General features: G+C 39.0%; 2 protein-coding genes and 1 long non-coding RNA gene across 4 annotated transcripts in view; 2 read left to right on the forward strand and 1 right to left on the reverse strand.

The window, feature by feature from the left end:
• Positions 1 to 6,368: 6,368 nt before the first annotated feature.
• lsm8 (LSM8 homolog, U6 small nuclear RNA associated) lies at positions 6,369 to 9,623 on the forward strand. The gene is made up of 4 exons (XM_046040070.1): positions 6,369 to 6,596; positions 6,827 to 6,867; positions 8,749 to 8,876; positions 9,297 to 9,623. Exons 1-4 carry the CDS (start codon positions 6,566 to 6,568, stop codon positions 9,385 to 9,387), a joined length of 291 nt encoding a protein of 96 aa, XP_045896026.1. The 5' UTR covers positions 6,369 to 6,565; the 3' UTR covers positions 9,388 to 9,623.
• Positions 9,624 to 10,600: 977 nt separating this feature from the next.
• LOC123963684 (thymidine phosphorylase) lies at positions 10,601 to 23,301 on the reverse strand. 2 transcript variants are annotated; one of them, XM_046040694.1, is made up of 10 exons: positions 23,214 to 23,301; positions 18,943 to 19,066; positions 18,666 to 18,868; positions 17,424 to 17,522; positions 16,434 to 16,563; positions 16,234 to 16,352; positions 14,973 to 15,135; positions 12,009 to 12,236; positions 11,254 to 11,394; positions 10,601 to 11,168 (listed from the first exon to the last, which is right to left on the reverse strand). In XM_046040694.1, the coding sequence occupies exons 2-10, from the start codon at positions 19,055 to 19,057 to the stop codon at positions 11,017 to 11,019; spliced, it is 1,350 nt and encodes a 449-aa protein (XP_045896650.1). In that variant the 5' UTR covers positions 19,058 to 19,066; positions 23,214 to 23,301; the 3' UTR covers positions 10,601 to 11,016. The 2 variants fall into 2 exon arrangements, with proteins under 2 accessions (XP_045896650.1, XP_045896649.1); XM_046040693.1 differs by lacking the exon at positions 23,214 to 23,301 and adding an exon at positions 20,027 to 20,066.
• Positions 12,843 to 23,494, forward strand: part of LOC123963686 — a 45,353-nt gene continuing 34,701 nt past the window's right edge. Inside the window, exons 1-2 of the long non-coding RNA XR_006823243.1 lie at positions 12,843 to 12,924; positions 14,382 to 14,428. This is a non-coding gene — a long non-coding RNA (uncharacterized LOC123963686). The remainder of the gene's footprint in view (positions 12,925 to 14,381; positions 14,429 to 23,494) is intronic.

Genomic DNA, 23,494 nt, shown 5'->3' on the forward strand with positions numbered 1-23,494 from the left:
GGACGGTCACTGCTCTGTTGAGGGTGTTGACCTCCCCCCAGATTAAACCTTTTCCTTCTTTGTCTTCCAGATTAACCACGTGCGGACCAGGGACTTTGACTGCTGCCTCGTCGTCCCGCTGATCGCAGAGTCTCCTAACCATCTGGAGCTTGTCATCAGCCGAAACCCCACCTCCTCCTCCTCGTCCCTGCTGGCCAATCACACTGATGGACTCACCAACAGCGCCCACTCCCCTCAGCCAATCTGCAGCGAGCTTGGACCGTCGGAGCTCTCCATCGGCCAGGGAGAGGATGGCGGTCCGATCAAGTGGAGCAAACCGGGAGACGGGCTGGGGGCGGGGATTGGGTTAGGGCAGTTGAATAATAAATCCTTATAGCAAACAAAAACTGGATGAAACTGGATTCAACCGGTTCTAACCAGATTGGATTTGCGAGGTCAAGAACAATAACAAACCCCATCCGACTGGTTCAGCGTGGACCCCCATGGTGCTACACACCCTCTGGATAAACTTTGACCCTTAAACACTAAAGTTTGACCTTTGAACTGCTAAAGCAGCCTGAAAGCACACTGATGGACTGAAGCAACTCCTCACCTTTTCACCTGAACCAGTTCTTCATACTGGTCCAACTGGTGTCACTGGAACCAGAACTATGACTACTGATTTTACTGAAACTAGCCCAGAACCACGGCCAATGGTTCAAGACATGTGGGTTCTGGTCTTAGTGGTCTGAGAATCATGGCTACTGAATCCACTGAAGCCATAGCCAGTTGTCTTACTGGTACTAAGACACATGGGCTCTGGTCTTAGTGGCTACAGAACCATGACCGTACTGAAGCCACAGCTAATGGTCTTACTGGTCCAAGACACATGTGTACTGGTTTTAGTGGTGACAGAACCATGAGTACTGGTCCAACTGAAGCCTGAGCCACAGCCAGGGGTCTTACAGGTACTAAGACTTGGTCGTGATCTTATTTGTCACAGAACCACGGGTACTAAACCAGACCCGTGACCACTGCTTCTACTAGTCCAGAAGTGTGGCTCCTGGTCCATCTGGTCTTGCGAGAAGTATAACAGTGGCTTCAGGTTGTACTGGCCAAAAACCACAGCAGCACAAAGACCGATGGGACTCCAGAATCTAGAACCTGCTGGTGGACAGACCGGTTGCCCTGGACACTAGGGATGCTCCGATTAGGCCGATAAGGCGTTAATGTTATTGGGATCGCCCTAACCATAATTGATTACTGACTGGTTTGTGTTTTTAAACATTTGAAAGAAAGCCTCCTGAATAAGAAACCGTTTCAAAACCCACCACTTTGGTTTAAACAAAATCTTAACCTTGATATTCTTCATGTTAGAATCATTGGTCTAAATATTAGTATTTTATGCTGCTACAAAAGGCAACTCATCAACCTTGGTATGTCTGAATAATCACAAAGAGGCCTGGGAGTTCCAGTCCATCAGTCCGGTCCACTTCCAGTTAAGTCTGGGGTGAGCTTGAAGCACTGGAACTTGATGTCAGAAAGATTCTGACAATCTGACAAGCACTTTGTTTGAAGCAAACTGTTGTTTTAACGCAGACTTGATTTGTCTTCGGTCTCGCGGTCACAAAATTGGGTAAGAAGCTGTGCGGCGAGAAAGAAAAAGGGGGATGGATCCCAGCAGAGTTATGGGAGGAAGTACCTTTTATTGGGCCCGAAGGGTTGGCATAAGAATAAAGATGGTTATGGTTACGAGCAAGTCTTTAGAAGAGTTTAAAATCACACATGGTTGGGTGAAGGTGAGGGTTTAGCGTAGTTCAGGTTAGGAGAAGAATCGAGGAGGATGGGAAGATCACAAGATGCTTGAATGTGGTTCTGATATGCTGGGTAATCCTGCAGATTTATGAAACTTGGAGACATCCAAAAATTTTCATTAGCTCGTAGCATACTATGTGACCGGCAGCATAGACTTACGGTGGTCAACAGCAATGCTTGGAGATCATGTTAGTGATGGGCGGGCAATACCAATACGTTCATCAGCGTTTGTGAAATGAGGACTTCTTCAGTAAGCCTTTTGTTGGATTCACACTACTGTAAGTTTTGCTACTAGCCTTATTGTGCTCAAATGACCCAAAACATTATTTAGATAAGGATGGCTGTAAACACCTAACCATTGTGAAGTGTTTGTACACTTTAAATGGATTGAAACAGTAAAACTAGTGAGGTGTTGTGGTGCTTTGGCCCCTTTCCTTGCGTGGCTCCTACAGTTCCTGCAAACCCCCAGATGTCACTGCTTTACACCACAAAGCTTCAGATGTTTTTACAGCACAAACCAGAAGAAAACCCTAAAGATTCAGAAGACTTTGTCCTCTATCCTACTTTATCCTTTATAAGGGCTGGTTGTCAAACCTCCTTACTGTTTTTTTTTTTTGCTGACAAACTTGTGTACATAGCACTGAGTAGCTAACATTGCCAAGCAAAGCAAATTTTGGTTTACCTTGTCTTTGATCAAACAGGTACAAATTTAAATCAAATGTAAATTCTTGACCTTAAAAGCAGCTGGTAAACAATCTCAGCACAATGTCCATGTAGCTGTAAGTAGCTGTTCCGGAGCTACAAAATCATTTCTTAGCTGCTGTTTAAAACTCAACTTTTAACTCAATAAATGCAAAAAGTCCCATGACAACTGGGCAAACTCAATCTGCTAAGGAAGATCATGTGATATGATCAAAAACTGAGATTGTTCTCTCGACAAAATTGTCCAATTTTAGACTGGAGTTTGGCAGAAAACGTGTTTACATTTCTCAATGAATGAAAAAAGTATCGACAAATTACAAACAATACCCAGCCCTAGAGGTGGAATCAGGCAGCCAAGTATTTTATTTATCGATCAATAAGAAACAAATCTAACATTTTCCAAGAATTATCAGCTGATCGGAGCATCCCTAATGAAACGGGCAGAAAGAGACAGATGGTTTACTGTTAAGATTTTTGTTCTGTGCCATGAACGAGCTGCAGACTGGAAGGGAAATAATAATCATGTTGACAATAATGATGATGAAGATGATGATGATGATGACACTGAGCAGTTCAATAAGAATCTTTTTCTACTGTTTACACCTGTTGGACTGGCCACACTGTGTGTATGTGTGTGTGCGTGTCTGTGTGTGTGTGTTTGTATGTTATGTGTGTGTGTTAAACACAAGGCCAGTAAAGCCCCCCCACTTCATTTCCTCGTCTTGGCTTTGCCCCCCCCCCCCCAAAACGCACTTCTTCCCTCGACCAATAGGCAGCCAGGATGACAGACAGATGCCAATTCTGAGAGATTCAGCTGATTGGCTGGAACCAATCAGGAGAAGAAGAAAAAAAATGTCCCTGCCTCTCTGTGATTGGTTCTCCTTGACACATAAACTGACCAATCAGTTCCCAGGTAAAAGCCAAGCATGCCCCCACCCCGACTTCCCTGCCCACCCCCACCCCCCCGTAACAGTGATCTATTATGCTAATCGATCGGTGTGTTTTTTGATTGACTGTTGTCAGTTTTCTCTGTTTGTTTGTTTCCATGGCGGCTGAACCTGAAAATATGTAAAATAGATTAAAAAACGGTTTCAGTCCCGTCGCTGTTCACATCCAAACCATCCAAACCCCGAAAACCTTCACCTCATGACCACGAAACAACAAAGTTACACGAGAAAAAAGAAAAAGATCCTGATTAAACAGGAAACCTGTGACAGTAAATATGTGTGTGCGCGTGCGCGTGTGTGTTTATTTTGGAGTGATGTCAACATCTTTCTGCTCTCACCTCAGTCTGAACTCACTATTTAAACTGGCCAATCAGAACCCTCCTTCAGCACCAGCCACCAGTCGAAACCCTCCCTGACTTTAACAACCAATAGCTCTCTGCGAACGTTCCTGTGCTTCGGATCGGACAGCTGCGATTGGCTGTTCGACTCCTTCCCAAACTTTGTGAACTGCGACGTTTTGAATCTGAAGCACAGGTTAGCATATGGCTAGCAGACACTGAGCACAGGGCTAGCAAAAGCTTAAGATGTTACACATACCACACTGCACAAGGCTAATACTAGCTAAGACAGGGCTACCATCTAGCCAGCATACCTAGACCTTAGCACATGGCTAGCAAAGGGCCAACTCCTGGATAACACAACCAGTGTACGGTTAACACAACAAGGCTAACATAGGGCTAACAGAGAAATGTGTTAGCTCATGGCTATGACAGAACTAACATCTTGGTAACAAAAGTAGTATGTTTAGCACACACCTTGAACAAGGCTAACACAGGGCTTACACGCCAAAATTTGGTTAGCGTGTAGCTAACACAGGGCTAGCATCTGGTAAACATTGCTAATAGTTGTTTAGCATACAGTTAAAGCAGAGCTAATACCTGGGTAACACTACTGGTACATGGTTAGTGCACATTAGAACAAGTCTAACACATGTAAACATAGCTAATACAGGGTTAGCAAGCAGCGATCACAGGGCTAGCGTCTGGAAAACATCGCTAGTTGTTTACCATACAGATAAAGCAGGGCAAACACCTGGCTATAACGGCTAGTTGTTAGCATAGGGCTAACACCAGGTTAACACAACTGGTAAATGGTTTGTGTATATTAGAACAAGGCTAACACGTGTAGACATAGCTAATACAAAGTTAGCACAGGGCTATCACAGCTAGTATTCAGTTAGCACAAGGCTAACATTCACTAGTCAAAGTCCTGTTGGTAGTGGTAACTAGAAACAGAGCTTTGCCAGATGTTTAGCGCTGTTAGCATTTTAGCACTAAGCCAAGACAAAATGTTTCACCAATGGGAAAAGGCCACAGAGCTGAGGGGCGTGGCTTCAGGAGGGTTTGATGAGATTTAAAGCCATACACACTGTTTGTGCGCATGTGTTAACTTTGTGTGTGTGTGGGTGTGTGTGTGTGTACCTGTATGTTAGAGGGTGTGTTTGTGTGTGTGTGTTTAGCATTGCTGGGATTTGCACTCTAGTGATTCACCTCAGCAAGATGTCGCCCCCCCCCCCCCCCCCCCCCCCCCCCCCCCCCCCCCCCCCCCCCCCCCCCCCCCCTCCCCCCCTCCCTCCCCACACACACACACAATGCACTGCCATTTGAAATAGTGGGTCAGATTAGTTTCCATGTAGCTTCACCAACCAACCAAACTGTATTTTTCTTTAAAGGAACAGGGATGTTGTAAAGTATTTTTGTACAAATTTAATACTTTGGTAGCATGACGTTCCTGGTGTTTGTCCTGTCGGGCTCCACTGCTCTCCTCCACCCCCCTTTGTATGAACGACTACTGAGCAACAATAAAGATGACGACCTGCTGGGAGGACCGGAGTCCGTGTTTGTTTTTAAAGTAACACACAACATACTCATTTTTAATATGGAAGAAATAAACTGATATAAACAATAAACAAATATTACTTGTAAAGTAAACTTTTCTGGTACTTTAATTAATGTTGAGAACAACTATAAACAACACATTCTGCAACAAATATATACTTAATTTGATAGAACTACAATATAATAATTATACATGTTAAAATAATATCTGAAAATAAAATACTTTCTTATTATTTGTCTTTAATTTACCTTTTACCAGTTTTGTATCGCAGTTTATTGTTACTCATCAGTTAAAATATATACTCTGGGAAAAATGTGGATTGGGGGGGGGGGGACCACAATCATTCCTGCTCGCCTCAGAGACCTGGAGGTGTGCAGGTCTCCAGGGCCCAGTTGTTCAAAAGTAATCTGATCGGATTTTGGCTATGGGATTGGATCAAATCTTGAAAATGGGTTGTTCAAAAGAAAAAAAGGATTCTGAAATTGGATCAGATCACCTGATCCAATCCTGGTTGTGATCCAGATCAAACCTTCAGTTTGTGTTGTTCAAAACTTTTTTGTAGGATTGGGATCTGTTTGATCCAAAAAATCAGGATTATCCTGATCCCAACAGAAAGGCTGGATTCAGGGTGGATTTTAGGAACAAAATATAATAAAACTTTAAAAATTTGACAAATAATTTTTATCATGTAGTAGCCTATTTATACACATTTATTTCTACTTTGCACTTGATTTGTTTAAACGTTACAGTGATAAAGTAGACATTACCTACAAGCCATCCAATTCAATAAAGTAAAAAAAAAAAAAAAAGCTGTCAATATCCCACAAAAGTAATTTTAACTGTCATTATTACTGTACATTAATCACAAAGGCACAATCATCAGAGGTGAACCATTCAAAAGCAGATGGGGGATCTGTTGATGTAATAAAGTTATTATATTTAGCTAAAGTTTGTTAAATTAATTAAATCTCCGTTAAAATTGAATCCGGATGTGACGTTCCCGCTCGGCGCTCTCCTCTCCTGCCTGCCTGCTCGGTGGATCGCTGGTGGATTAGTTCTGTCTGTTCCCCGGTGTGTTGTCGCTGTTAGCTGTTAGCTGTTAGCACCTGCTGCTGCTGCTGCTGCTCCGCTACGTTTCTGCTGCGTTTCATCTCCTGCTAACCGGTTCGAAACATAAACCGACGTCTCTGCCGGATAAATAAACGCAGAGCCCGGCAGGAATCATGTCCACCGCCCTGGAGAGCTACATTAACCGTATCCTCCTGCTGCTAGCTAACATGCTAACCGCCCGTTTGAATGAATGAAGAAACGCTAGTCAGGTTAGCATCCGAGCTAGGAGCCGTTTAGCGGTGTAGCTTCTCTGTTTAGCTGTGCGGGAGTTTATTTATCAGTGTGTTGAAGCAGTGTAGTTGGCTATTTAAGTAGATTTAATGCGCTTTTTCAGTGCAGGAAAGTGTTGTTTCTTTAACTCTTGTGTGACTCAGGTACTGTGGCCATCGTCACCTCAGACGGCAGGATGATTGTGGTGAGTTTATCTCTAACTAACTGTCATTTTATTGATTAATCAGCTGTTTCCTATAACCACACATGCTGCTGGTGGTTCTAGCTTCCCCAGTGTAAATAAATCTTTTAATCTGTTTGGCCTCTTGATGCTAAAGAGAGACACTTTATTTTGGATGGATAGTTGTAGTTTAACGTTGGCATGTTTCTCTGTTAGCAGGTGACTTTAGCCTGAATGCATCAGTGGTTGCTTTTAGTTAAAAAGTTTTCTCTTTAGAATTTAGGGCTGAGCAATAAAACAATAAGTGAGATACTTTTCCTCATTAACTTTAATTTATTTGAATCCCAAACAATTTTTCTTTTAGGATTTTTATTTTGTTGAGGAAAAGGGACTGAAAAAAGCTTCTGCTTTATTTTACTCGTGCATATTTGTTGAAAACTTTATCAAAATAGTTTTGAATGTTGTGCTTCAGATTTATGAGGTAGGAAGTGTTTGTTCTGACCATAAAGAAAAAGTTTAAACTACAAATATCCATCTGGTTTCTTCAACTTTCACTCAGGAGCAAAAATCTGCCTTTAAACTTGACTTTTATCCTGATAATTATCGATACCGAATGAAATTTCTTATCGTGAGAACATATTTGGCCTCATCGCCCAGCCCTATTAGAATTTACTATTTGCTTATTTTTAGTCAGTTAATTGAGTGACTTAATGTCAGATAAAGGATGTAGGTTAATTTTTAATGCCTTGTCTCTCCATGTAGTTAATTCCCCATCTATTCACAGAAGCATTCAGACTCTTTACTTCAGTAAAAGTTTTAGTACCACACTGAATATACTCCACTACATGTAAAAGTCAACATTCAAAACTTACTTAAAGAATAATTTCAGTAGTTTTAAACCTGGTCCCTGTCTTCAGATATTTTGGCATAGAAATGACAAGTAGGTAAAGAATCCGTGCAGTAGATGCTTCAGCCGGCGGCTGAACCGGCCGCAACGTATTCCTTCGGGGCGATTCTTGCTCTGAAATCTCGCAAGAGGCCAGTTGATGCAGGAAAACGCCGGTGGAAACAGAAGAGAAGAGTTTGTTGTGTACGTAGAGGAGCTGCAAGCGAGACTTTATTTCCTGGTGTTAATCCAACACAACAAACTCCTTTCTCCAACTCTAGCTGCCTTCACACTGCGTTATTTTCCGGGAGTATTACAAACAACAACAATTTGCCGGCTCGCTGCGCTGTAGCTGGAAAAGGGGGGTCGTCAGGCGGTTCATCTGACGGATTCAAAGCTTTTTGTCATTTCCACACCAAAATATGTGAAAATAGGGCAGAAATTATCCTTTAACTATGAGTATGTATTATCAGCTATATGTACTTAAAGTATGAAAGTAAAAGTACTCATGTTGCAGTAACATGTTTCTCTTTTATATCTGCTGTTTCTGGATTAATATTCCTGCTGCATTAATGTGTTTGTTGCATTTTACTGCTGCAGATGTTTAAGGTTGAGCTCATTTTAACTCATTTTATATCCTGTTGGGTAGTTTAATCTGCAGCAATGCATCATGGTCTATAAGATCACCATATGTTTGAAGCGTCGCTGTCCTGTGAGAACCTCGTGTCTCTAAACAGTCAGAAAAACAGCCTGTTTTCAGTTTTGTGACGATGCATTTTCCAGCTGATGCAAGGAGGTTTAAAGAGTTTGTTCAGCTGGAGGAGGATTTTCTCAGAACTTAAAGGAACTCTTCATCCTGCAGTTTAAAACCAACACCCGGAGATACAGGATGAAAAACAGTAGCTGTCGGACACATGTCGTGTAGTAAAAGTACAATATTACCTCCTTAGATGTAGAGAAGAAGTATAAAGCTGCATAAAATGGAAATACTTAAGTAGAGTGAATGTGTGTGTGTTCAGGGCACACTGAAGGGCTTCGATCAGACCATCAACCTGATCCTGGACGAGAGTCACGAGCGGGTGTTCAGCTCCAGTCAGGGGGTGGAGCAGGTGGTGCTGGGACTCTACATCGTCAGAGGGGACAACGTGTGAGTCACATGTTTAATAATCAATAACCTATCAATCCATCACATCAGCTTTATTTCAGTATCAGACGGAGCAATGGTAGAACTATCTTGAACATAAATGATACAGGCAGTGGCGGAGGAAGTATTCAGATCAGGTTCATCAGATTTTTATATGTTTTGTGTGTTAAAATCCTAATTTATAAAGTAAAAAGTAACTAAAGCTGTCAGATAAATGTAGCGAAGTAAAAAGTACAATATTTCCCTCAGTACAAGTACCTCAGATTTGTACTTATGTACAGTATCTGAGTAATTTTACTTGATACAGATGTTTTTATGTATCGATTAACACAAATTAAGAGTAATTTGGAACAGAATCAGCTGCAGCTTCTTCCTGAACGGATACTTGATTGATTTTATTAACAAATCGATCGTTTTTTTCAGGGCCGTGATCGGGGAGATCGACGAGGAGACGGACTCCACTCTGGATTTAGGAAACATCAGAGCCGAGCCGCTCAACTCCGTCGTCCACTGACCTCTGACCCCCCTCCTCTCTCTCCAGGGCGAAAGATGACGGCGTGACCCAGTTGTTTTACAGGAGCCCGTTTGCAGTCGCAGGTTTACAGAGTTATCTGGGTCAGCTGAGACTGATGATAAATAAAAAAAGAAACTCCGTGTACCTTCTTCCACTAACAGACTCCTGCACGACATTCTTCTGTTTGTGTTTTTTTTATAAATAAAGTTTGGACTTGCTCCGAGTTGTTAGATGAACTTTTTTATGCTTTGCGTCTGTTTTTTTTTTTTTTTTTTGTCAGATTGAGGTTGTTTAATAAAGTTTCATTTCTCGTATTTAGACAAAAACCTCTGTGTGTTTGTCTGTTTATACAATCTTCTTCTCCAGTTAGCAGTACTACTTTGTAGAAATACTCTGTTAGAAATAAAAGTACAAAAGTAGTAGCATGAAAATATACTTAAAAGTACTCATCATACTATCATAATTATTGTTTATTAATTTAATGTTGCAGCTGGTGAAGCTAATTTTAATAACGTTATATATATATATATATGTAGCTTAATAATAATGTTAAATTTATTTATTGACCATTTATGTATTTTATTTATTAGTTATGTTGTGTATTTTAAATGTTTGAGTGGAAATTATAAAAAAAAAAAAAGGTACCTCAAATTTGTACTTAAGTACTTTGTACTTAATTACTTTCCACCTCTGTTGTTTACAAAACTTATTTACTTAACTAACATCTGACTGAAGATGTTTAATTCCTCCTTTTTGACTAATCAGGCGTTGAATATTGAGAGATATTTTAATTTTAAGGGCTTATTATTAAGACCCTTTAACTAATTCTTATTAATGTGTTCATTTATCCCCATGTGAAGTGAAGGTAATTTATAAGAAAGTCTAAATTTTCTTCATTACTCATTATAGTAATTAGCTGAGAAATGTAGTAAGTTCTTTAAAAATTAACGCAGAAACTTTTGCTCATGCAAAGGGAGGGGTGACTGATGGTGCATTCTTGTGGTGTCGGAATAACCAGAATTTTTTTCGTCCTTATATCTTTAATGCAAAAAGAGAAATAAAGTGTACACGAGACATAAAGAAGTATACAGAAAAGTATACAAATACATAAGAAGACACAAATATTTAAAACTTTGTCAAGGGTAGTCTAAATTAAATAAAAATATGAATATTATGATTTCAGGTTTTTTGTTGTTGGATTTAGAAATTAAATTGCTCTGATAATGATAATCCAACACATCTTTGTAGCAGCGTCCATGTTGATTCCACATTCTGACTTATGAGCACATGAACACACACTCGGAAGAACGACTTCACAACTTGGGAAACGGGACAATCCGAGGAGCACCTGAATGCACCGAGAGCTGCTGGTTGCAATTCGCAACCCTCACCACTAGATGTCACTAAAACGTACACAGTGAACCTTTAAGTATATTTGAATGCTAATAAAATTGCACTTTTTTTTGTCTACCTCTGTTTTAAATAAACTACATAGTTTAGCAACAGTAACTGAGGGGGGCGGGGCTTAGCGAAGGATTGATCGCATGATGGTACTCATTGTTCTGCAGGGGGTTTGTTATTGTTTGTGTTCATGTGTTAATAAATAACAGTGAAACATAAAAACATGCATTAATTAGGTAGCATCAGTTCTTTCACTAAAGTCCGTGTTTGTTGCGTTTGTGCGTCGTCATGTGATCTCAGTGTCAGAGCGTTCTGTAATCGATTGATCTGGTCTGGAGTCGGAGCGGGATTCTCGTAATGGAGCCGCAGCCAGGCGTCGCCTGAAAACACACAAATCAGACATCATCAGGAGTTTAATAGCAGGAGACCGAAATCAACAATCAATCATCATCAACAACCTCTCACCTTCCATGACCCTCTGACCTAGCAACACCAGTAGCTCCGCCCCTACGCTGTGATTGACAGGCTCTCCTGGCTTCGATCGTCCCGCCCCCAACTTATGAAGAATTTCAGCTAAAACCAAACCATCCACGTCCACAACTACACCTGCAGGAGGACACAGAGAGACGGGGTTTATCGATTAATCATCGGTCACATTAATCAGGTTTTTAGGGTCCTTTGAATTCACTTTTTTTTATGATAGAAGATGTAATGATTAAAAATGATATTTGTCACTGCTGAACAGAAAACGTTTTAATACAAGAAATGATGGAATTTACATAATGTTACTCATTCCCGCTTATTTTTCGAATTATGGTGTTGATTTTTAGTTTTAAAAAACTGTTGTAAACATATATGTAAATTTATAAGGACATATTAGAAGAAGTAAGTAAAATGTGAGTAAGTAAATATTATGTTAATTACTAATGTATATGAATATGTGAATAAAACTTTTGGTAAATATTTATGTTCTTAAGTCAAAATATGTAAATCTATAAGTATGTAAGTCAGTATAAATGTAAATAAGTAAATATTAACTACGTAAGTAATTAAAAATTTAGGTGAGTAAATACATATACTTCATAAATATTTAATATTATTGCTAATGCTGTGATACTATATAGAATGTAATAAATAATAATACAGAATATGCAAAAATTTTGTTTTCCCAAAACACACCTAAACATTTATATTCTGTGTTGTTGTTTTTGTTTATTTACCATCTGCAGGGGTCTTCAGTTCCATCTGACGCTCAGATTTTCTCAGGACCGTGTAGTAATCTGTGTGGGCGGAGCACAGCGACCGAGCCTTCTCATTGGCCACGCCCTGAGCCTCCATCATGTTCTGGAACTTGGACAGAGCAGCTCCACCAATCACAGCATCGTAAATCTGCCTCCTGCCTTCTGATAGGTCGGACACCAAGCCGGTCATCATCAGCAACACACCGCCTACAGGAACAGCAACGTATACATATATTTACAACTGCAACAAAAACAATTTGATTTTTGAAACACAAATATGTAATAAGAAATGATCCTTTTTTTAGTGATGAATGGACTTTTTATGCTGCTGTAATTTTCCAGTTAAAACAAATAAATGTTCATTATTAGGGGGTTACTTCTAACTAAATATCATCAACTTTACTGGATTCTTCAGCTGGTAAAAGAAGCAACAACAGATCAAAAAATAAAAATATCTTGTAATCTAAAGAAGTTAAGTTAATTTGGTTTAAATTACTTAGGTTGTGGTATTGATGCATATACATTTGCTGAAGCTAAGTAAGTAAAGATTAAGGTAAGTAATAAAGTACTTAAGTAGGCACAAAATGTATATCAGTATATATATATATATATAGAAGTGATTGTCATATTCCTGAGGAAGCATATTCACATCATTTCCAGTTATCGTGTTTTGTTTTGCGGTTTGAACCCTAATAAATATAATTTTTTAAGTAAACATGAACTTTGTACCAGAGTTTGTAGCCATCTCTGTGTTTGTGCCGGGAAAGCTCAAATTTCCCAGGCTTCCTGAAGTACTCACCGTGCGCTCTGACTGCACCTGGTTTAATTTGCGTAAAATCTGAGTGGAGTCTGGTGCAGAGTCCCGGATGTGGAGGGAGCTTTGCGCTTCAGACAGGTAGGCAGCCGCTGGTGTAGCTAACGTTAGCCTCGCAAGCTAGCTAGCTAATGTTTGTGAGTGAAGAAACAAACAGTCGTTGTAAAAGTCAGCCGGTCACACCGAATTATTTACTAACATCAATCAGTAAAAATTACCATCATCGAGTAGTTTGTCTCGTTACTGTGTTTATACCGGAAAGAAATATTAAAAAACGGTTAAAATTTTACGCTAAATTTAGCTTCTACTGCTTGAGCTGGATTCCTGCCGCACATTTAGAGCTGAAACAATTTGTTGGTTAATTAATTAACTATTTTAGGCCTGCAGATAACTATTCATTTTGGTTTGAGTCAAAAAATGATGAAAAACTGATTTCCCAACAGTCCAAAATTAAAAGATATTAATATAGCTGAATATCATAAAACAGGAAATCCTCAAATTGTAGAAGCTGCAAGTTTTTATTTTAAAAAAAAAAATTTTCATTGTAAAGTAAAACTGCTTCACAGGTTCCATCTTCTGACTTTGTTGTGATAATAAACTAAATATCTTTGGATTTTGGCACATTTTTAGGCAAAACAAGACATTTGAATCAATTGGATCACCCTGGGATTTAGGAAATTTTGATGACGGACAAATATCAAAGGAACAAACAAATAATTACTTGATTTAAGAAAATAATCAACAGATTAAACGATACTTAAAAGAATGATTAGTTAGTATTTAGTATAGCTGTGAAGTCCTGGATCAGGTGGTAGCTAATGGATAAACAAACTATAGAGGTGCAACTAATTATTATTATTTTCGTAATCAGTTAATCTCCAAATTATTTTCAGAGTTAATTTAAAACTTTTTATCTTTTAAAATTTCGGGAAATGGTGAAAAAAATCTCTTTGACATAGACTTTAAAATTATACAAAACAAAGAATAATTTGATGTTTTTTGCTTAAAAAAGGACTAAAACGATTATCGAAACGAGTATCAAAATAGTTTACTGGCCTATTGAATTACTTAACTTTAATCTGTTGCAGCTCTAATTAGTTGTCAACTAGTCTGTTAGCAGAAAACTGATAAGCAACTAATATTTAAGAAATATTTAAGCAAAAATGTCATTGTGATTCCAGTTTGTCACTTGGGAGGATTTTCTGCTTTCTTGTCTCAATGTGAATTAAAAATCAATATATTTGGTTTTGGACTGTTTATTTGACAAAACAAGACATTTGAATAAGTCAACTTTGCTCTCAATTGAGAAAACAGAGAAAAAGTGTCAGATTTATCGATAATCTTCCTTAGTAACATTTTCATATCGTTATGAAATTCAGCCTCAGCTGTTTACCTACTGTAACAGGTGTTTTAAAGTCAATTCACAGGCTAAAACAAAGTAAGCTGTTTTAGTACTCAACCAAACATTTGCTGCTTTTATTTATTTATTTATTTATTTAATCTGATGTGAAATTAAAATTAAAATCTTTGTGTTTCAGAAAGAGACATGTGGAGACGTCACCATGGGCCCCTGGGTGAAACTGTGGTAGTTTTTTATTATTAGTTTTAAATCATAATCTGTCGAATTCGATCACCTTGACTATATTTATATGGATGTTGGTCTGTAGTTTTTCTGTCTGAATTCATAAACAAATGTCTGATGTGACCATTTAAGTGACCCGTTAAAAATGCCCGGTTTGGCCCTGATACCGGTCCTCACGATCGGCTCTGTGCATCTCTAATATTGGTGTTATTGATGATCTGTCAAGCACAAACAAACTATTTGGTTTCTTTTTGGGTTGAACTGAACCGCAGTTTATAACTGAGATTCCTCCAATACCTTTTACACACTGTGTGTGTGTGTGTGTGAGTGTGTGTTGCCATCGCAGGAAGCTTTGTTGTTCCCGTCATTGATTTTATTTTCATCTAATTGAAACGCCCACAAAACATCGTTAGTTGATGTTTTCTGAAACGGAACATCACGTGTTCTGACGTACAGATGTGGGAGGAAAGCGATTTAAAACTCAAAGTTAATGCGTCAAAACCTCCAAATAACCAAGTTAACTTCATGAAGAACAAATTAAAGTTACCCAGAGTTGTGACCAGCTCCATCAGGTCGGCGGGTCCCTTCCCCTTCAGCGTCTCCAGAGACTCAATCACCTCCAGACTGTTGCCCACACATCGACCAATCGTACCGTCCATACAGCTGAGCACCGCTGCCGTACGCATGCCCAGGCCGTTTCCTACATTCACCTGCAATAACACACCATCATCGTCATCATCTGCAGAACGTTCAGCATGTTAAAGGTTTAGTTATCACTAAAACTAGGAGGATGTCAGTAATGTTTTAGTGCTTGCGATGTCTTTTTATCAAGTTCTACGATTATTACAAACGTGTAAGTAGGTTAACTTTAGTCTTTGTGTAGAAAGTTAAGATTGTTTTAAGGAATACGCCTGTCTCAATCCATTTAACGCTACACAAACGCGCACTAAAGCTAAAAAGACCTGTTGATTAAATGATTCTTTGATCAACAGAAAATGTATTTCCAAGAATTTTAACACTTGATTAATCTTTTCGGTTGTTTTTGAAGTCAGATTCAGGTTTATTGTTAGCTGCAGCCCTGCTTTATGTGGCGCGTCCATTTAAACAAAATGTTTACCTTTTTTATTTTTATATGAACAATAAGTGTTATATGGCAAATTATATTTATCACAATGTTTAGCTGCCTACTTTATACCATTAAGGCCAGAACACACAGTAGAATCTCATCACATTAAACTTTACAAGCTGAATAGAATAGAAGCTTTTTTTATTACATTTTTAAAAATGTTTTTGTAATATACATTTTCCAGCATTTTGATAAGCATCACATGGATTTTTAGACATTTACAGAGCGTATTATTAAAATATTGTTTTTTCATTGATTAAATCTAAATATACCAGTCATTGGCGTGGAATCCTTTTTTCCACGTATTTACAGACCAAAAGCCGCATAAAAGGAGAATGATAAAAGTATATATTAAAGTTTTATAAAATAGAAAAAAAACTTATATACGTATAAGTTTATACGTATTAAGATTGTTTTGTACATTTTATGAAAGTATGATAATAGTAGTTGCTAAATAACTTGAGAGATTGAAGTAAAATCATCATTTTTTTTGGACACATTTGTGTCTCGCCAGTTATTTATAAAGATTTTTAAAGCTTTAGCTCTAAAGCGAACTATAAATCTTTATGATAAGCATATATCTTCAGAAGGCAAACTGTGCTAGCTGCTTATATCATATATGAAAGTAATGTACTTACTAATAAGTGTGCTAGCTGCTTATATATGAAAGTAATGTACTTACTAATAAGTGTGCTAGCTGTTTAGCACTCTCCAGGTCTTTATACAGAGCAGCTCGTCCAAACTTTACATCCAGCACCAGAGCGGACAGAGACTCAGCTCCTTTCTTTGAGATAATTGAACCTAAAACAACATTTAAATTCTTATTTAATTGGCCGGGACTGCCGTAGTATTCCTATAAGGCTAGTAATACCAGTTCAGTACCGGTAATCAGTGGTAAGCTGTTCACGGTGCTGGTGGCGTCCCGCAGAGCGTACAGGACTCGATCTGCAGGAACCAGCATCTCCGTCTGACCCACAATGCAACAGCCCACTGAGCCCAGGATCTCCAGAATCTACCAGAAATTTAGTTGTCAGTGAAATTCCAGGATTCTCCATACAAAATTCGATACCATGGTTAAAAAAACAAAACAAAAACAATAAACTCCATGTACTTCAACATATACTTCTTTAAAAAAACATTTGAACATTATAAAGAACAACTAACAGCTGTGAGAGGATGAGAGGTGGTTTGATGTCAATTTATTCATGAGAAAAGTGTTGAGATTATTTTTTTTTTACGCGTTGAACAGACGTTCAGTTCTTAGAGCTGAAAGTCAGTTTAAACGGTGGTGCCTTCAACACCCTGCACTTTTTAATACAGTTGTGTTTACATACTTGCAGCTGATTGGGTAACAGGGCGACAGAAGGGTTCATGCTGACCATACAACACGAGCTGCTGCTGTCGACTCACAAAGCTAAATACAGCGGGTTGTAGCTGTAGAATAAGGGAACTCAAGGCGCTTTAACGCTGCCCAATTTTCCGGGATTATTACGGGAGTGAAGTTTCAAGCTGTTGTGTTACCAGTCGCAGTCTTTTATTTAACGGTCTAACTATTAAAGTCCATTGCTGTTTGTCATTTTTCTACCTTCTCCACAGCTTTCTCTCATTCCGTAAGCTTCAGGGAGCATTTCAGAATAAAAGCATTTTGCCTGCCCGATTTTGCTAAAATGTTCAAGTTTTATTGATTTGGCACACTGCAATATTTTGTTCAGTATGAATGAACACGTATTGGCGGACGTTCTTTCCACGTTTATTGCAGAATCTCTGTGTGAAAGCGGCTTCAGATACCAGTGAAATGTAAAAGCCCCCACAGACTTCAACATCATCCCACAGCTGGTTGTAAAAGGTTTATGAACGAGTCATTTGCTGCACCTGTGCTGCTGATTGGTGGATGTTGAATCCTGGAATCGATTCCAGTTTATCCAGAGTTCCTCCCGTATGAGCCAAGCCCCGCCCACTGATCATAGGCACCTGACAAACACACACCAGAGGGCTGTTTCACAAAACCAGATAGCGGATAAAGCCAGGATTTTCAAGATACCGGCGCCTGCATCACACACAGCCACCAATTGGCTCAGGAAATATCTGTGAAAATGCTTTTCAAACCAAACGCACAAGTCCGAAAGAGACGCAGTCTGTCACAAGTTCGTTGGCCAACTTCTGAATTGAACCTCAAACTGAGTTTTTTATTTATTTATTTATTTTTTGGCTTACTGGGATACAGAAAGATGGACTCCTGGGAGATTAGAACTGAGATAAGGACTCATTAACTGGTGCTTGAGCGCTTACTGAATAACACACTGTGGTGAGTTAGTTTTTCTTGTGGTCTGTAGGCCGACATGATGATATTATCATATTATTTAATGCCATGAGTTGAATTATCTTTCTCATATTATTATTATTATTATTATAATTTGAGCAATCTTCTCCACCATAGCTCATAATAATAATTCTTCCTAATTCATCATAACATAAGAAAGAACTGTAGTTCTATCTAATGTTGTGTTGGTCAGACTATACACTGATTTACTGTTTGTCCATTTTGAATAATACAGAAGGTAAAGAGCTTAAAATTTAATCGCATATTAAATCGAGAGAGAGAGAGAGAGAGAGGTCCACTGCTCACTTTTAAGGTCTGACATAACGTTATCATTCGTGGTAACATTATAATTATGACTGTTTCAGTTAGGAGCAGTGATACTTTTGGCTACTTGCTCATTCAGTTGGTTCCTCTATGTGTGCCACGCCTTTTCTCGCTGTTTTAATACTGCGGCCGTGTTTCTTTCTTCTTTTTTTATTTTAATATTGTGCATTTTTTCATCGTAAACCTTCTTTACACACAGTGAGTTTCCATTTCCGCATCAATGAATCTGCGATCGACGTGTGGTCTCTTGAAGAAAGTTGTCGACGTGCATTTATCTGAATTACGTACACCTGGCTTGACATAACCGCTTCTGCTGAGCCTGGTTCGGATGCACTGATCACACTAAGTCAAGCCCAGCTTTTTCTGTTATCCCGGATTTCTAAATTCTGCTTTTGTGAAACAGCCCTCTGGGGTTATGACATCATGGCGTAAAAAACTGTGACTGGAGAAGTGTGTGTTTACACGTTTACCTTGCAGCCACAGGCAGCTAGCGCGGGCGCTAACACAAGACTGACTTTATCTCCCACCCCTCCTGTTGAGTGTTTGTCAACCACCAGCCCCGCCCACTCCTCTGGCCATGACATAATTTCCCCCGATGACATCATCTCCCTGGTCAGCGTCTTTATCTCTGTGTCGATCATTCCCCTCTGCCAGATAGCCATCAGCATGGCCCCTTAACAAAGAAGAGGGAACATGACGTCAGGAACGTGTTTGTTTGTTTGTTTGTTCGAGAGAAACTGTTTGTACCTATCTGGCTTTCCTGGACGGTTTTGTTTGTGACAGCCTGGATGAAAGTTTGGATTTCTTCGTCACTCAGCGCTCCTCCATCTCTCTTCTTCCTGATCAGATCTGGGATCGACATCACGTCAGCCTGGAAACAAAATTAATTTATGAGCGTCCGTCAGATCGCACACTAGATTCAAGCTTCCAAAACTTTATTGGACTGTAAAACTGCAACGTTTTGTCCCAGTGAACAACATATAATAATAAAACGTGGGGAAATTCAAAACATCAGCAGTACAAGAACAGATGCAAATGAAAAACTAGTGTACATTATAAAGATCTAATGAGGCACAAAACACAATGATCATGTGACCCAGATGATCAAAAATTAAAATGGTTGCAAAAAGTTGTAGAAATCAGAAATTATAATACATTTTAAAAACATTTAAAACACTCGTACGTACAGCGAGGTCTATATCGCACGCTAGGTATTTTATGCCATAGCTCTCGATAGTCGATTTAAAACTTGTCTAGGTTTTATTTTTCAATTATTTTTTTACATTTTTGTTGAAAACATTTTAAGAGAATTGAAAATATGATGTATACAGGGGAAAAAAAATCAATATTTAAAATAAACATAATATTATTAACATTAAATGAAGAAAGAAAAATGTAATTAATTTAAAATATAAACCGAATACTGATCTGTGACCCAGTTAATACAATTTTAAAATGGTTGCATAAAGTTATATTATTAAAAAAATGTAAAACACACACGCTTATGTACGGTGGGGTTTACATTGTACGGTATCTTATGCTGTAACTCTTTGTACATGATTTAAACGTGTGTATTAGTATAAACACATTATGTTTAGTTTAAAAAAAAATATTTTGTTAATAAAATCTAATAGAATTGAAAATATAAACATAAAAATAAAGTGACATAACAATAAATTTATAAAGTGTCTGAACCTTTAATCTAGATGGTTTCTATAGTGAGAGCAAAGCTGGCTGCAGGAAAAACGTCCCAAAGAAGTGGAATAAAAGAATCTTTAGTTAAAACATGTAAAAATGAGAAAGATTGCCTGATTTTCTTATTCCTTCCTACCTTCAGGTCTAAACGTCTTTCTTCTTCTGTCTTCTTTGTAGTTAAACAGCGTTTCTCTCTGGAGGCTTCAGTCAGTCTGAGCAGTAAGGAAGTGATATTGTGTAATTTTATGTTTTACTGTTTCTTCACTCGATTGGTTGTGGAAACATTGTGGAGTTTCGGATGAAGTGATTCATGATGGAGACAGCACAGAGTTGCTTCATTAAAATGTCACTGGAAAAATTATGCAAGGTATTAAAGGCTGACTTTGGTATTTCTCAACCTGGACCTTTTTGTACCAGGTTGTGTCTATATGACTAATCATGACAACATTTTTTGAGTATTCTCTGAGCGGTCGGCAGCAGCGATACAGAGCTGCAACGTAATGCTTGTGGGAATCAAAGTACGTCCACTAAAGAGGGAATATTTTCTAATTGTAGGCTTTACACCTTTTGTTTGATGCTTCCTCAGCGGGGAGGCCAGAACTTCAGTTTACAACACAAAATAATGAACTAACATTATCAACAGACCGTTAAAGACATCAGTTTGCAGCACTGTACTTTTTTCCTCACATATTGTACATTTTGTACATTTATATGCACAGAGGAATAACCTGATTACTGCACACAGATGCATGGCTATACTTATTAGTTGAGCATGGAAGAAAAAACTTTTTAGGGCTCTAACTTACTTTAAGTCAGATTAGTGGTACGTCTATAAACAAACATATTTTTCATTTCAAATTGCTTGAAAATGGTGTGTTTGGCAGCTGAAATATGAAAATATCCTCCCTTTACAGCCTGCCTCTCTGCCAGTAAAGTCAGTAAAGCTCAACTAAGTTGGGATTTTTTAGACCTGTTCTGATATTTGCAGAGTTTTAATATCCGATATCCTGACATGTTGCCCAGTACTTCTCAGCATAGCTGAGCCCTAACGATCCAAACTCCATTCAGAAAATAAGCCTTTTAAAAGTTGTTTTGCTAACAGACCTGAAAAAGCACGACTTAAAATGTTTAACAAATTGGCATCATGATGTAGTTATTTCTGCATCTGTTTGATCCCATTATACATTTACTCATTTGGCAGACGCTTTTATCCAAAGCGACGTACATCAACAAAGCATCTGACAATAGATACTGAGAGAAGCTAATAGCACATATAGCATCAATGGGTAAATACCAAGGGGAAGAAGTAAGAGCACAGGAAGTGCATGTTAGAGGTGTAAGAATAAGAGATGAGTTTTCAAGAGCTTCTTGAAGTTAGAGAGGGACGCCTTTGCTCTGATGGCGAGTGGTAGCTCGTTCCACCATCGTGGTGTCACAGATGAGAACAGTCGGGACTGGGATTGGTTTGTGTGAAGGCACGGCAGAGCCGGGCGGCGTTCGTTGGAGGAGCGTAGCGGCCGAGAAGGAACATAAGTTTGTAGATGTTTTGTTTTAGGTAGATGGTGCAGACCCAGTAGTCTGCACCATCACTCACTCTGTATGCAAGCATTAGTGACTTAAATTTGATTCTGGAGGCCCCGGGGAGCCAGTGGAGGTCAGTGGAGGTCGGTGGAGGTCAGTAATTAGAACATATAAAGTAATTATTACAACTAAATCGCAGCAAATTGTTTATGTTGGGTTTATACATCTGTAATACTTACGGGTTGTGTTTATTGGTGTTATTACTGCGTTGTATGTGTGAATAGTCCAGCGTGTTGTTAGTGAAACCGGCATTATAAGCTGTTGGATACCGATTTATCAGCAGTTTGTTCATAACGGCACGACGATTATCGGTCTAACTTTAAAAATCAGTTTTTCTTGTGCTTTGAGTAGGATACCTTGTGTTCTTGTTTGAGAGACGAAGCCCACCCTAATGTGAAACCCTAAACCGCCCCTGGTGGTTAGCTCAGCTGCTTCAGAGCTACGAGTCCTAACGCCCTGGATATACTTGCTTTTAACTACGCTTACGCAAGGTGGCCGCCACGCGTATCCCGCGTTCCTTTGCAGCAGGGGGCAGTATGTCGATCTGACGGGCAGGTCAGCAGCAATCTCCTGTTCCACACACCAGCCCGGGTGGTGGCGAGATGCAGTTGGTTTGCCAACCGCCATTAAACGCAAAAGAAGAAGGTGGTCAGCAGCAGACTTTAAAAAAGGAGACTGATGGCGGGATGTTTACACTAAAACTCCCGGAGCTAGTCCGCAATTACCGAGATCGTTGTGATGTCTCATTAAAATCACAACCTGCTCGAGTGTCGCTGTGTTTGGTTTGTTTATGATGTGCAAATTCGGAGGTTGTCAAGGAAGATAATCCGGTGTCGGCGAGGGAGGATCCGGCCCTGATCTGCCCCCTAGTCAATTCAGATTTAATCCTTAATAAAGCACACTGGCAAGTATGTGAACAATGCCGTTTGCCTCGCCAACGCCTGTCTACGCCTGTCTACGCCTACGCATTGTCAAGCAAGTATATATCCAGGGCTTAAGAGTGTATTACACTTTCAAAATCTTTGCACGCACATCTCTTGTTACTGTATTATAACAGTCAGTTTTAAGAAGCCGAGATGTTAACAAGTAAAATGCGACCGACACATTCTGTTCTTCCATTTTCCCTCTGTTGAACAAAAGTTACTGTAATGTTAGTTTTGAGACACATCAACGCTTCATGGGGGGGGGATTAACTTAGGCCAGACTGAGTTCTTCAGCTGCTCATGTAAACGTGTGATAAAGTAATACCATGTCTAATTCCTCTCTTGCTGTTGGTTCAATAAAAATGGGATTTTGCATACAGGCATACAACAAATACTTTAAAAAGGATCCTTACATGACAAAGTGGCTACTGTCTGAATTTAATAACCTGATTGCAGATGTTATACAATATTTGGAGTAACGATTACTATGTATGTGTGCAGGTATTCTTTATGAGATTATTAAAATATATTTATATATTACGTGTGGATACATGCTCATGTCTATTTAATTTATTAAAGCTAATAAATGCAAAAAGTTAAGTGGGTTAGGATATAGCAAATATAATAGAAATCATAAAATAGTTTTAGTTTAGGCGCCACCTTGGTGCCTAGATCTGCCAACAAATTCCTGTTGCCAGAAGAAAACTAACTCACCACCAACACTAGTGTTTTCCATAGCCAACCAAAATATCCCCTTTACTTTACCTCAAGTAAACGCTGCTAAAGTTAAGCAGGTAACAGTCATTAACAACAACTTACAGTTTGTCTCTGTATCACTCAGTATGCTGAATCAGTCCTTCACCACTCTGCTGGGTGTGTGTGGTAACGTTGCTCGGCAGCTCAGCAGAGCAGCGATGAAATGCAGCCTCCCTCAGGATCCCAGTGCCTGAGTAGGGATTTAATTTATGAAGCAGAGGAAACAAAAGGAAACGATTATTTATACAATAAACACAAATTAAATTTGTAGTATTCTATCATATTTATCAATATTTTTCAGTCATGTGATTGGCAAAGGACAAAAAAACAGGGAAATATACTGA

This window comes from Micropterus dolomieu, linkage group LG23 (assembly GCF_021292245.1).
Source record: "Micropterus dolomieu isolate WLL.071019.BEF.003 ecotype Adirondacks linkage group LG23, ASM2129224v1, whole genome shotgun sequence".
Lineage (NCBI taxonomy): Eukaryota > Metazoa > Chordata > Actinopteri > Centrarchiformes > Centrarchidae > Micropterus > Micropterus dolomieu.

Bases quoted from the DNA above. Each gene is read 5' to 3' on its own strand.
- lsm8 (XM_046040070.1), top strand. From the start codon at position 6,566: ATGTCCACCGCCCTGGAGAGCTACATTAACC. The intron at 6,597-6,826 runs GTATCCTCCTGC...TGTGTGACTCAG, and splicing joins CCTGGAGAGCTACATTAACC to GTACTGTGGCCATCGTCACC. The intron at 6,868-8,748 runs GTGAGTTTATCT...GTGTGTGTTCAG, and splicing joins CAGACGGCAGGATGATTGTG to GGCACACTGAAGGGCTTCGA.
- LOC123963684 (XM_046040694.1), bottom strand. From the start codon at position 19,057: ATGTCGATCCCAGATCTGATCAGGAAGAAGAGAGATGGAGGAGCGCTG. The intron at 17,523-18,665 runs GTAAACGTGTAA...TGTGTTTGTCAG, and splicing joins TAGCTGCCTGTGGCTGCAAG to GTGCCTATGATCAGTGGGCG. The intron at 12,237-14,972 runs GTAACTTTAATT...CTGTTCCTGTAG, and splicing joins GGAGCTGGTCACAACTCTGG to GCGGTGTGTTGCTGATGATG.